The 13,208-nt window shown below is 45.6% G+C and overlaps 1 protein-coding gene across 1 annotated transcript; it reads right to left on the reverse strand.

Moving 5' to 3' along the window:
* Positions 1-446: 446 nt before the first annotated feature.
* On the reverse strand, positions 447-5,338 carry LOC119166966 (sulfotransferase 1B1-like). Its single transcript, XM_037418366.2, has 2 exons — positions 5,165-5,338; positions 447-1,606 (listed from the first exon to the last, which is right to left on the reverse strand). Exons 1-2 carry the CDS (start codon positions 5,167-5,169, stop codon positions 739-741), a joined length of 873 nt encoding a protein of 290 aa, XP_037274263.1. The 5' UTR covers positions 5,170-5,338; the 3' UTR covers positions 447-738.
* Between the last annotated feature and the right edge of the window lie 7,870 nt (positions 5,339-13,208).

A 13,208-nucleotide genomic window follows, 5' to 3' on the forward strand; every position in this document is an offset into this window, starting at 1 on the left:
GCCGTGGTGCAGCCTGTCTTAAGCAATGTCTATGCACGATTCTTGAATAAATCAACAGGAATGACCAGGAGTCCAGAGGCACGTGAATATAGACACGGCAAAAGTGTTTTTTTTTTTACCATCGTTGATATACAGTTCAATCTGCGAAAATCGAACCCTCATATAACGTTTTTTTTATATCGACTAGCCGTAAAATAAACGTGCATATTTATATGCACAATAGTTTATTATTGATTGAATTACCTATATGTGAAACGTTTTTTTATTCAATTCCCTTCAGGTTAGATATATAACGGTTCGATAGTATTCTGTTACAAGGCAAGATGAAATAAGTAGTTTCTACTCTGACTAAGGTAACAACGTCACGATGATCACTTGTATTGTGAAATTTCTTACAACCAAACCCACACACGCACACACTCATCACTGCACAAGGAAAAAAAAACTGGTCAGCCACCCAATATTTTGAAATGAAGACAATCGCAAAAGTATATACAGACTGGCGGGCCATATTTGGTACCGCCTGATTTGTGAATTCACTTACACTCCGTTGTGCCCCGCGATCATTGGGCACGAAAGAACCCCACTTGTCACAACATGACATGACACAACACGTTCAGCATGTCCGCTTATTTTGTCACTCGCAGTTTTGTCTCCTGGGTCGAACTGTGGATTCATTCTTGCGGATTGTTTTCGCGCTTGACAGTCGCCTGCTGGAACTGCGAAGTCCACAGCATCTCAGTAGAGGAAGTCTGCCCAAACTCCGAGAAGCTCCGTTCCGGCCAGTTTCTCTTTCGTCATGTCCGCGAGCACGCGATGCTGCTGCTTCGAGAAGTACTCTCTGTAGCACCCAACCCTGCCCTTGAGGACCTCTTCCTCCAGGTCAGTCCTGCCGGCCACCGTCTCCTCGAGACCCGTGTCTCGTGCCACCTGAGTGAGCAGGTTCCGGTCAGTGCGAATGTCCAAGAAATCGGCTATGAGCTTGACGCTTCCCAGGGGGTCCTTTCTCATGGTCTCGTAGCAGAGCAGCAGGACCCTGGGATCGTCCTTGCGGTCGTACCAGGACAGAACGTGGTCGAAGTAGTCGCCGAAGGCGACTTCGCCCCGGGTGAAGCACTCGAAGAAGTCGGCAAACGTACCCTCGTAGCTCTTGCCCAGGTGGACGTAATTGGATGCGCACACGTCGAAAGGGTTTCTTAGCACGACCACGTGCCGGGCTTCGGGGCTGGCTGGACTGAAGGCGTACGGCAGGTGGTGCTTGACGAGTCGTGGCGCGCCCTCCTTGACGCAGACGGTGTCGGCGTCCACGACCTCGATGCAGGGGAACTCCTTGGTTAGGAGAGTGTGGAAGTCGGGCAAGGGCGAGCCCGGGTGCAGGAGCGACCAGATTATGTACTGGGCACGGGTCGAGCAGGACCGGGGGTAGGAGCCGACGAAGATGTCCCCGGGTAGGGGCTTGAACCAGAGGACCTTGCGGATCTTGTCTCGGTCGAACTCGTTCTGCTGCAGCAGCAGGCCCTGGACGTTGAAGAGGCCCACCTTCTTGTAGGAGACGTCGGAGCGGCGGCCCTCCGTGGGTACCGGCAAGTTTGAGTGCTCGTCGGCCCTGGAGTGTACAAATAAAATTTTTCAACAAATACCCCGGAAATGCCTACTTGGTTCGTCGTCTGGCTTGGAAATTCAGGTGTCTGTGTTAACACTTGTATATACATGTTCACATATGACAAAAATAACGCTCAGTGGTGTATACGCACGCGCGCATTCACATTTACGTCAACAATTTCTTCATTTGTCCATGGTATGTGAAGAAGCTCCGTAGAGGAAAGCTTGTGAAACATATCGCCGAAAACATTCTTTTAATTCACTTTTTTAGCCAATTCATTTACGGTGGATAACAGAATTTGCGATTTGCATAAAGGTGGTAAGATGTCAAGGCGCTTACACTTGGGACGAATTCTGAGGAAGACTTCAATTTCAAGATATGCATTCTCTGCGTCTGACGAAGTGTAATGTTGTTCCACTTACTTTCTCTCTATAAAAAATAAAGACGTTAAGATGAAAAGAACGCAAACGGAAACACAGCGCATCTTTGCCACCAATGTGGCTGCACTTTCTGAAAACTGGCGCAAGTTCTAAATTTTTCCATTTTTGTGGATAAGTCACGGGAAATCTCCTGAATTGTAGCATTCACGCTAAATAAATCCACCAAATTTTTTCAAATATAGGTGCGCCTCATATAACTACGAAATCATCATCATCATCATCATCTGTCTGACTACGCCCACTGCTAAACAAAGGCCTCTCCCATAATCCGCCAGTTAACTCGGTCCTGTGCTTGCTGCTACCAATTTATACCCGCAAACTTCTAAATCTCATCTGCCCACCTAACCTTCTGTCTCCCCCGAACCCGCTTGCCTTCTCTGGGAATCAATTTAGTTGCCCTTAATGACCAGTGGTTATCCTGTCTACGCGCTACATGCCTGGCCCATGTCCATTTCCTCTTCTTGATTTCGACTTTGATATCCTTAACCGCCGTTTGTTCCCTAATCCACTCTGCTCTCTTCTTGTCTCTTAAGGTTACACCTACCATTTTCCATTGCTCGCTGTGTCGTCCTCAATTTAAGCCGAACCCTCTTTGTAAGTCTCCAGGTTTCTGCTCCGTAGCTAAGTACCGGAAAATGCAGCTGTTATATCCCCTATAAGATATATAACCACGAAATGGTTAACTTTTTTTTCTCTTAAGTTTGGCCAATCTCGTCCAAATTGGTCCATTGCGGTTCCAATGTATATATAATATTTATACTCCCCGCATCATGTGTGGCAAACTGGGTAGCTGAACGCTTTCTCTTAAATACCAAAGGCCCTCGCCCTTTAGTCGACAAGGATGAGGGTGGTAATGGCTGATAAACCGAATTGTTTCCCATTTGCCCTGTCGTGCATGAGCTTATTCCGTTTTAACCGTTTCAGCCCTGGATTTCTCAATTTGGCTGGAGGATATTTTTCTGCGTGTTTCCCAATGGTTATAACGTAAGATGACCACAAATGAAAAATTGAACCAGTTATATAATGTACGGACATAAATGGAGCGAAATTTAGTCATTAGGACTCAGTAGTTGTGCAATAGGAAAAAAAATGACTGCTTTATTCCTGCTACTTATGAAGGCAGACAAAATTTGAATCAACGTCGTATTTGGCAACGTTGAAGTCCTTGAAAAGATTTCGGGAAATTCGTTCCGAAAACAGCGCTTTGTTCCGAAAACAGCGCTTATACTCGCCTCCGCTTACTCGCCTGGGTCTTACCCATGACTTCGGTTAGAAGTCTTCTTCTTTTTGGATTACAGCTCCGCAAAGGTGCCACAATGGTGGTGTCAATATCGATGGTAATCATTGAAGAAGTATTTCACCAAAAATCGGCAATGTCGGTCCGGTTTACAAGTTTCTACGGGCAATATTCCGCGATGGTGTCAATTAACACCGCCAGGGCTGAAAGGGTTTCACCCTTCTAGCAGTCAAAGGGAGTAAAAGAGTCATTTGACTCTTTCTTTTTTTCTTTCGATCCTGGCTTGCTTTGTATATGGCACCTCTTTCGAGAAAAACCTAAACTCTCTTCGAAGAGTCGTGGAATCCAAGAGAGAGGGAGAGTAAAAGAGTCGCTCTAAAGAGAGTCATGCACCTTGAAAGTGAGCACTCCCCGAAATGTCTCGCACCTTTAAACGCCTTCTTGTATTGTTCCCTAAGTCTAAGTGAATATAAACGATGTGACGGAAAGCGTTTTGTTTTTCAAAGCTCGTTGTTTCAACTGTTTTTGGGAATATAACCTATCGTATATGGCCATCTATAAATATTTACCCTGCTGTTCTGAAATCGCTAACTTCCCGTTTTTCCCTTCTTGCTTTGTTTTGTGTATTTATTTTTTGCAGCTGTTGCTAGAAGTATATAAATTAAACATTCCTGCCATGTTGCTACTTTGCGTTTCATGGGCAGGTGGGACTGCAGCCAAGCGTCAGTTGTGCAGCTTTTGCCATACCATACTCGCTGTTTATGCATGCACGTTGTGTAGGTGTCAAATTAAATTCAAGTTCTAACATACTTCTATTTTTTTAAGTGTAACTCCCTGTCGTCCTCGTCTACGTCTTGCAGAACGTTTCGGCAGCCTGTAAACGAATAGATAATGCATTATTCCGTGCTGTGTATCGTCTTATTAGATGCGGAGCAGCTCTTTGGCTAGACTGTGTAACGCAGTCTATGCGTCCGCATCGCGCTCCCCTGGCCGCAGGTGTTGGGGTGGTGCCAAGTAGGTCACGCCTTCCCCTCGCAGTGCGCGCGTGCGTTGACGTCACTGTCTCTCTAACCTGTCGCCGCGTGTCATCTCTCTCGCTTCACCCTCTCCATCGCTCGCAACGTTCGAGCGCACAATGAGCGAACGGGCTTTCTGCGACGAAATTTACAGGAAACCCAACGCGCCTCCCGTGCGTTTCAAACAAACGTTCACTCGAGTAAATGCTACATCGAGTTTCGCTTCAAACCGTTCTTCCAACACCCGCGTCAACGCCCGTTTTAACCGGGTCAACGCCGCGCGCACTGCTGCTGCTTCGCATTTCACCAGAGTTTACTTCGGGGAGATCGTCCATAATTTCTTCCATGATATACTCGTAGTGCATTAAACGGTTTATGTCATGTTTTATGCTATATTCTATGCCCTGTTTCGCGCTACATTGCACGATATGTCCGCACCGCATCGAACGGACAATGTAACATTCCATGTTCTGTTTCGTGCTATATTTCATGCTCAGGTCCCATCGTATCGAAAGGATCATATGACATTCCATGCTATCCTCCATGCGATGTATCACGCAGTATTCACCCCGCATTGAACAGATACTGTAATATTCAATGCTGTGCATTTTTAATGCTATTTTCGCACTGCATCAAACGGATAATGTAGTGTCCTATGCTGTATATTCCTTGATGTATACCATTCTGTATTATATGCTGTATTCCCAACATTTAGCGAGATTCACTAAACGGGAATAAGTGTTACAATGAGTAATAAAACAAAAACAATCGCCCTTTGCCATCTTCAGTAAGGTTGTCGATCTTTGCGCCAGCACAAATGAAAGTGCAACAGAACAATTGAATATGCAAAGTCGATTTTTATACTTACGGCATCTCTTTCGAAGTGACGCACCCAAAGAAAAAAAGGCGACCTCGTGGAAAAAGCTACTAGAAATAATATTCCGAGCGCCGATCCCGTAGGTGGTCAGTCAGTCGTCCCCACTCACGCAGAGGAGCCGCTCCAGTATCGCCAAGGCGCACGCACCAACCACCACAAGCTCTCGAAGTAATCGGCCACGGACCAGCGACGGAAGGCCGCCAGCGTAGAGCGGGGCCTGTGCGATTGGCTGCGGTTGCGAGAGAGGCAACTACCCCCCTCCCTCCTGCACCCCCACCTCCTTCAATGTCACCCAAACATCTCGAGACCAACAGCCTTGGCGACGGTGGCCCGCAAGAAGCGCACTCAATTTCCTCTTCTTCGCGATTCAGAAAGAAAGCAAAGCGAGGAAGGAAGAGAGAAAGCAAGAAACTGAATTAATCCCGTACGCGCAAAAACAACGAATTTGAGAGTCACATCGGACGTAAGCTACGGGGGAGCACGTGTCGTACCGGGGCTCCGCGGGCTGCCAATACGCGTCCGGAGGGGACGGCCGCGGATAAGCACATTTTTTTTTCTTTCTTCTTTGCTTTGCTCTCTTTGCGCACTCGGCCACTTAACGCGCGTCGCAATCATTCCATGCTGGCGTGATGCCTGGCGCGGAGGCCGCTGCTCGAGGCGAGCGTGGATACGAGCGACAGCAACATGGCGGCTGTGTGGTCTGCTCGGCTCGCGTGTCCCACTGCAAAGGTCGTCCTTTTTTTTTTTTTCGGCGGAAGGAGGGGTGGAGAAATACCGTGTCTTATCTTCTCTCGACGTGGCGCCTCTCTAGAACGCTGTCCTCAGCGCTGACAAGGAGAGAGAGAGAGAGAGAGAACGGAGCTGATATCTCTGCGCGAGCAAAGATAACACAGCGCTAGCCAGCACGCTGCATCGTCGAAGCACTATAGCGGTCTCCCGACGTCGTCTGCTCCCGGGCTGCTCGAAGAGCAGTCGACGTGATGGCTATGACGTCATCTGTGCTGGGAACGTTGCTTATGATATAATATTTGTTGGAAGGGGAAGGGGGGTCGCCGTAGGGGAAGACGCCGTAGTGGAGGGCTTCGAAATTGTCGACAATCCGGTGTTCTTTAGAGTGCACCGAAATCTAAGCAGACGGGCCTCTGTAGCATTTGGCCTCGACGGAAATGCGGCCAGGATTCGTTCCCGCGACGTTGGATAAGTAATCAAAACCCATAATCATTAGACATTGCAGACCTGCTGTATTGAATACGGCCGACATAGTATCTTCCTATGGGAGAGCCGACAAACGAAGTGTAGCCCCCCTTTCTCACCCCTTTAGTGCAAACAGTCAAAACACAATACATCAATCACTTTTTCATCCCAAAGAAAAAAAGGCTTCTCTGGAGCCCACCCGCACCTCCAAATTAAGCTATCCAGGCATTGCCTCTGTTACCATAGCTAGCATGCCAAAATCATCGCTCGGGTTTTTTGCTCAGCTGGTCTCACTCGAGCACAAATCGATAAAGCTGCGGCAAAAAGGGCGTTGTAAAAACTTGACAATCGGTGTAGACGTCACAACGAATTACGCTCCCTCATTTTCTTGATGTCACGAGGAGGTAGGCAATTTTTTCCTTGATCATTATCATCATCAACGACGAGTTGACTGGCCTGTTAGGCCAGTCAACTCGGTCCTGTGCGTGCTGCTGTCACTTTATACCCGCAAACTTCCTAATCTCATCTGCCCACCTAACTTTCTGCACGTCCCCTCTCACCCGCTTGCCTTCTCTGGGAATCCAATTAGTTGCCCTTAATGACCAGTGGTTATCCTGTATACGCGCTGCATGACCGGCCTATGTCCATTTCTTCTTAATTTTAACTATGATATCGTTAACCCAGGTTTGTTCTCTAATACGCTCTACTCTCTTCTTGTCTCTTAAGGTTACACCTTTAATTTTCCTTTCCACCGCTTGCTGCGTCGTCCTTAATTTAAGCTGAACCCTTTTTGTAAACCTCCAGGTTTCCGCTCCGTAGGTGAGTACCGGCAAGATGCAGCGTTTATGTACCTTCCTCTTGAGTGACGGTGGCAATCTACCTGTCATGATTTGAAAATGCTTGCCTAATGAGATCCATCCCATTTTTATTCCTCTTGCTACTTGAATCTGGCGGTTCGGCTACACAGTTACTACCGGAGTATATGTGCTCTTTTACAACTTCAAGTGCACTGCTACCTATCTGGAAGCGCTGTTCTCTCCCGAGGGAGGTATTTGTACATTACTTTCGTTTTCTTGAGATTAATCTTATGACCTACCTTTCTGCTTTCCCTGTCTAATTCAGTAATCATGAATTGCAGTTCGTCCCCTGAGTTACTCAGCAATGCAATGTAATCGGCGAAGCGCAGGTTACTAAGCTACTCTCCATTAACTCTAATCCCTAACTTTTCACATTCTAGGCATCTGAAAATCTCCTGTAAGCACGCGATAAATAGCATTGGGGAGATCGTCAGCAATGCAATGTGATCGGCGAAGCGCAGGTTACTAAGCTACTCTCCATTAACTCTAATCCCTAACTTTTCACATTCTAGGCATCTGAAAATCTCCTGTAAGCACGCGATAAATAGCATTGGGGAGATCGTAACCATTTGTCTTACATCCTTGTTTATTGATATTATGTCGCTTTCTTCATGGAACACTATGGAGGCAGTTGATCCTCAGTAGATTTCTTCAAGGATGTTTATATATGCTTCATCGACACCCTGATTTCGCAGGGTCTGTATGACTGCTGATATATCTGCTGAATCAAATGCCACATCGTAATTTATGAAGGCTAAGTATAGTGATTGGGTGTACTCTGAGCATTTCTCCATCACCTGATTGATAGCAGAAATGTGGTCGATTGTTGAGTATCCTGTATGAAATCCTGTTTTATACTTTTGTTGATTGAATTCTACTGTCTTATTTCCGGTAGCAATTAACCTTGTAATTAAATTGTGTACGACGGAGGGCAAGCTGATTGGCCTGTAATTCTTCATGTCCTTGTCATCTGCTTTCTTATGTATTAAGATGATGTTAGCATTCTTCCAAGACTCTGGTATTCTTCCCGTCAGGAGACACCTCGTAAACAGGGCGGCTAGTTTTTTCTAACACAAAGTGTCCTCTGTTTTTCAGTAGATCTGATGTTACCGGATTCACACCAGCAGCTTTGCCTCTTCGCATTCCCTAACGCTTTCCTGACTTCTGTCATTACTGGTAGGATGTCATTCAGGTTACCGCTAGTTCGTACATAATGGTCGCGGTTGTCCCGGCTTCTATACAAATCTATATAAAACTCCTCCGCTATTTTAACTATTCTATAAATATTGGTACTCAATTTGCCTTCCTTGTCCCTTAGTGCATACATCTGGTTTTTGCCTGTGCGAAGTTTCCGCTTCACCGCTTTGACGCTTCCTCCATTCTCAAGAGCATGTTCAATTTTGTTCCGTGTTATACATTCTTGCATCGGATACCTTATGCTTATTAATCAACTTCGAAAGTTCTGCCTGTTCTATTTTGTCTGTTGTGTTTGAGGCATTCATGCTCTAACGTTTCTTAATGGGGTTTTTCGTCTCTTGTAACAGATTGCTAGTGTCCTGTTTAGCTACCGTACCTCCAACTTCTGCTGCACACTTTGTAATGATACACGTGAGATTATCATTCATTGCGTCAACGCTAAAGGCGATTTCCTCGATAAGAGCCGAGTATCTGTTCTGAAGCGACGCTCTGAATTCCTGTACTTTCCCTCTCAGTGCTAGCTCATTGATTAGCTTCTTGCGTATTGATTTCTTTGGTTCCTTTCTTCAAGTCTAGGCCAATCCGAGACATTACCATTCTATGGTCACTGCATCGTACCTTGTCAATCACTTCCACATTCTGCACGACGCCTGTGTGTGCACTCAGTGTAAAGAACACTAACAGTGCAACTGTGGTCATAAGAGAGGTTATAACCTTTTTGAAAGCAACTGGACTATATGCGAGGCTATAAAGTTTGTCTCAGCTAGAAAGAATTCTACATACTCACCTTTCTATCTCACCATCGTCATCAATTAGTCTTTCTTCTCCCATTTCCCTTCACCCAGTGTAGAGTAGCAGGCTAGAGCAAGCTATCGCTAGCCGACCTTTCTGCCTTTCTGTAAATAAATTCTCTCTCTCTCTCTCTCTTATTTTCGCCATTAGGGCTCCTTCATGTCCATTTACGGTTGACTCGTTTTCGGTAGAAGGTATTCAAGATCCGTAAATTCCAGCGTTCTGCGAATTCTAATAACGCCCCTCAGGCATTTCAAGTACCGATGCCATAATTCCTTACTGCCTGGTCTCCAGCCTGCTTTATCCTTACCTTGAGATTGAAGTCGCCCATCACTATAGTTCACTGTGTTTTTACCCTACTCATTGCTGATTTTACGTCTTCATAGAAGCTTTCAAATAATATGTCATGATGGCTGGACACTACTATACTATATACACGCACAGGCCTGTACTACCTTCATTTTGTATATTTTGTCGAGTTTAATTGCAATACCTACCACCATTTCATGGATGCTATAATGCTTCCCTGAGTTACCAGCTATATTTCTGTGGATAACGAACCCCGCCGCCAGTTCTCTTGTGTGAACCAAGCCACGACAGCAAAGGACGGGCCTTTTCTGTAGCACTGTATAGGCCTCATCTGTTTTTAAACCTCAATGAGCTCTATTACATTCCATTTAACAACCTCTAGTTCCTCGAACAGCTAGACTTGCCTTACTGCATAAGGTTCTATCGTTAAAACGTTGCCAAGTTCAGGTTCCAATGGCGACCTGTCCTGACACAGAGGTTCTTAACCCCTTCTGCTGCGTCGTAGATCTGGCCACCGCCGTGGTCATTTGCTTCACAGACGCCGGGACCTGAGCGCTGAGGGTTGATTGGCGTGTCCAGGTGGGAGGTAGTGGCGAAATGCTGCACCAGGGTGGCCAGTTCTTGTATGAGAGAGTGCGTTACCGGCTCTGGTCACCGGTGATGCCCCACCCAAGGCCTCTCAATGCAATTCCATAATAACGCAGATATTGTCACGGGTATAGAAAGGTACCTCAGGCATGGGTTCAGAAATGACGCAGAAGGAATGAAGACGACGATGTTGTTGTGGGGCTGTGTCTGAACTGCCCTCTTGTCCTGCATCCTTGCATACTGTGTGCAGTGTTAGCCCACCCAGCGTTCACCTATTAACTACTCCCCGTTACATATTTTTGGTGGAAGTGATGGGTAACGTTCCGACTCTGGATCTTTTTTTTTTATCCGGAGGGGAATTGCGTGGCACCGGTATTCGAACCGCGGACGTCTTGCACGCGAGACTGATAGTCTAACCACATCGCCATCGCTCACTACCGGTTTTTTTTTTAATCGGGAACTTCGATTCAGAAGTACAGCATCCGCTGTGCCCAAACCAATCGGTTGGTCCGTGAGTCGATCAATGTCGTACGCAATGTGGCGCAATTTCAGTCACCGAATAGATTCAGTTTTGTTTTGGGCATATTCTAGTTCCCATGTCACCGAACGTAATTGCGTATCAAACTATTGTCACTTATCGCAGAGAGAGAGAGAGAGAGAATAGGGATGAAAGAAATGCAGGGAAGTCAACCAGTGCTGTACCTGGTAGGACACCCTGTCCCCTGCTGTTACGTCGACGGCAGCAGAGACTACTTTTCTCTCTAACTCTCATTCCCCTTCCCCGATGGCTTGCTGGAATGGATATATCGATAACGCACCACACCGCGATACCATGGTTATGTTCCTTCCCGCTCGTGGCTCGGCCGAAAAACAGGAAGCTTCAAGGAGAGTTGCCAGCATCAGCCAGTCTAGTTGCTGATGCACGGAAGCCCTTCTGCAGATAAAAACAAGGTACTTATCTCGATAGGATCGATGCTGTTTCATTCAGAAAACGTATACGTCACGTGAAGCTGGTGATCCTCCCGTGTGTTAAGTTTAAACTTCGTATACTTTCTGATTTACAGAAACCCGTTTGGAATTCCGACGGACGCGCAGGCTCATTTCCCGTTCTTCAGTTTGCTTATAGTGGCCTATTCTTTTAATTTTATTACTTTCGTTTTTTTTTTCATGCGAGGATACACCTCATCACCTACTTGAATATCTGGAATAACGTCGAGCTTTCGTGGTTTCTAAAAAAAATGGTTTTGCCATAAATTCTCATACACTACAATTGTTTAACATAAGCAACTATCATCAAATGAATAATAAAAAGCTACAAAGAAAATAAATAAGTATACAAAACACAAGCAAAGAAATACGGGCAGCTTGCAGTGGTGCGAGGCAGGTCTGACAGCGTGGTTTGTGGCCCGCCTAGATTATTATAAAGGTATCAAGCGTTTCATTACTAAGTAACATGACGTAAATTATCGAAAATATTAATTTTGTTTGACAGAATTGTTGTGTGACCTCGCTGTTATGCGCCATAATGGATCAAGTTTCTGCTCTTTGGTTTAACAGAGACTCATTCCGTTGTGTATATCATACAAAATCAAACAGTATCCATACACAAAGGACAACATTGTGTTTAGCACAAGGAGTCCGTGTTTGAAAAAAAAAATTATTTTCAGTATGTACAGAACACAAAGGCTTCGTACCATTTCAGCAATAAGGCAAATACACTTTGGCACATCTATGTATCGTGACCAACATCACTACGTGTGTCACACACGTGACGCACGTAGTGATGTTGTGACACACGTAGTGACTTTTTCTAGGCTAGAAAAAGTGATTAACGATTTTGAATACTACGTTCTCTACAATGGGACAGCATAAAGCCGTCCCGTGGGCCTTACAGTAGAGAATGTGTTTAGAAAAAAAAAACTGGTGAACAATTCAGAGTACTTTGTACTCTTCTATGATGTTTGAATAAAAAAAGGTGGCGAACGATTTAGAGTACTAGATACTCTACCATGGGAGAGCCTAAAGCCGTCCCGCAATGGCGAAATTCATGTGTGACGGATTCTCAAAAAAATGTTGAACAGTAAAGAAAGTCTACGTTGCACGTTTTTCATGTTAACCTCAATGGGTGTGCTGGTTACAGGCCTCATTTCCTACCAACTTACTACGCTATACAAAAACATGCGGTATATCTATTCTCGTATGTCAAATGTACTTCGCCGAAAGCAGCTTTTTTTTATAGTAAATTCTTTACAAGCTAAAGAAAACGACAAAAAGAGTGCGCGCCAACCGAGTTAATGTAATGAGTGCGCTATAGGCGCAGCTGCTTTCCGGTCACGCGAACCGGTGGAACGAACAGCTGGAACAGCTCCGTGGTTAACATGCTCTCACGTGTAGTACATAAACAAAGCGAATCTATTCTGCCTGGATCTTATACTCTATGTACACACAACGGGTGTTCATGTTTGTTCCTACTGGTGCGATCGACGCTTTCTCATTGCGTGAGTGTACAGCCGCAGCCGCGTCTTTGTAGAGCGCGCGAGCAGCCGGTTGGATGGATGGATTTATATGACTGTACCCTTTAGATCGGGCGGTAACTAACGCCACCATGACGCAATACTTAGTGAACAAAGAGCTAGATTTATTTTTTCCCCTCTAAATAGTGAGGTTGAGGACTCGTACTTTGAAGTGAAGGGTTTAATTTTCACTCGTGCTTCGACATTAGCCACCAATCAGATAACCTCCTTCTTGTAGCTTAAAGTCTATTTTGCCCTCCCTGTTCCTAAACCCCAGTGCTTTGAAAAACTCAGCGCCATCATCCTGAACTATAGGGTGAAGCCCGTTTACAGAACATTATCAAGTGTTCGCCAGTTTCCTCTTCCTCTTCACACGCACTGCATACCGTGTCTACCCCTTCGCATTTGGCCCGATATGTCTTGGTTCGCAATACTCCCGTCCTGGCCTCAAACAGTATAGAACTACCCCGAGTATTATGATACATCCTTTCCTTGGCAATTTTCTGATTAAAAGTTCGATAGATCTCTAGTGCGGACCTCTTAATCGTGCCGATTCTCCACATATCGCTCTCAGCTTCCTTCACC

Source organism: Rhipicephalus microplus, chromosome 6 (assembly GCF_043290135.1).
Source record: "Rhipicephalus microplus isolate Deutch F79 chromosome 6, USDA_Rmic, whole genome shotgun sequence".
Classification (NCBI taxonomy): domain Eukaryota; kingdom Metazoa; phylum Arthropoda; class Arachnida; order Ixodida; family Ixodidae; genus Rhipicephalus; species Rhipicephalus microplus.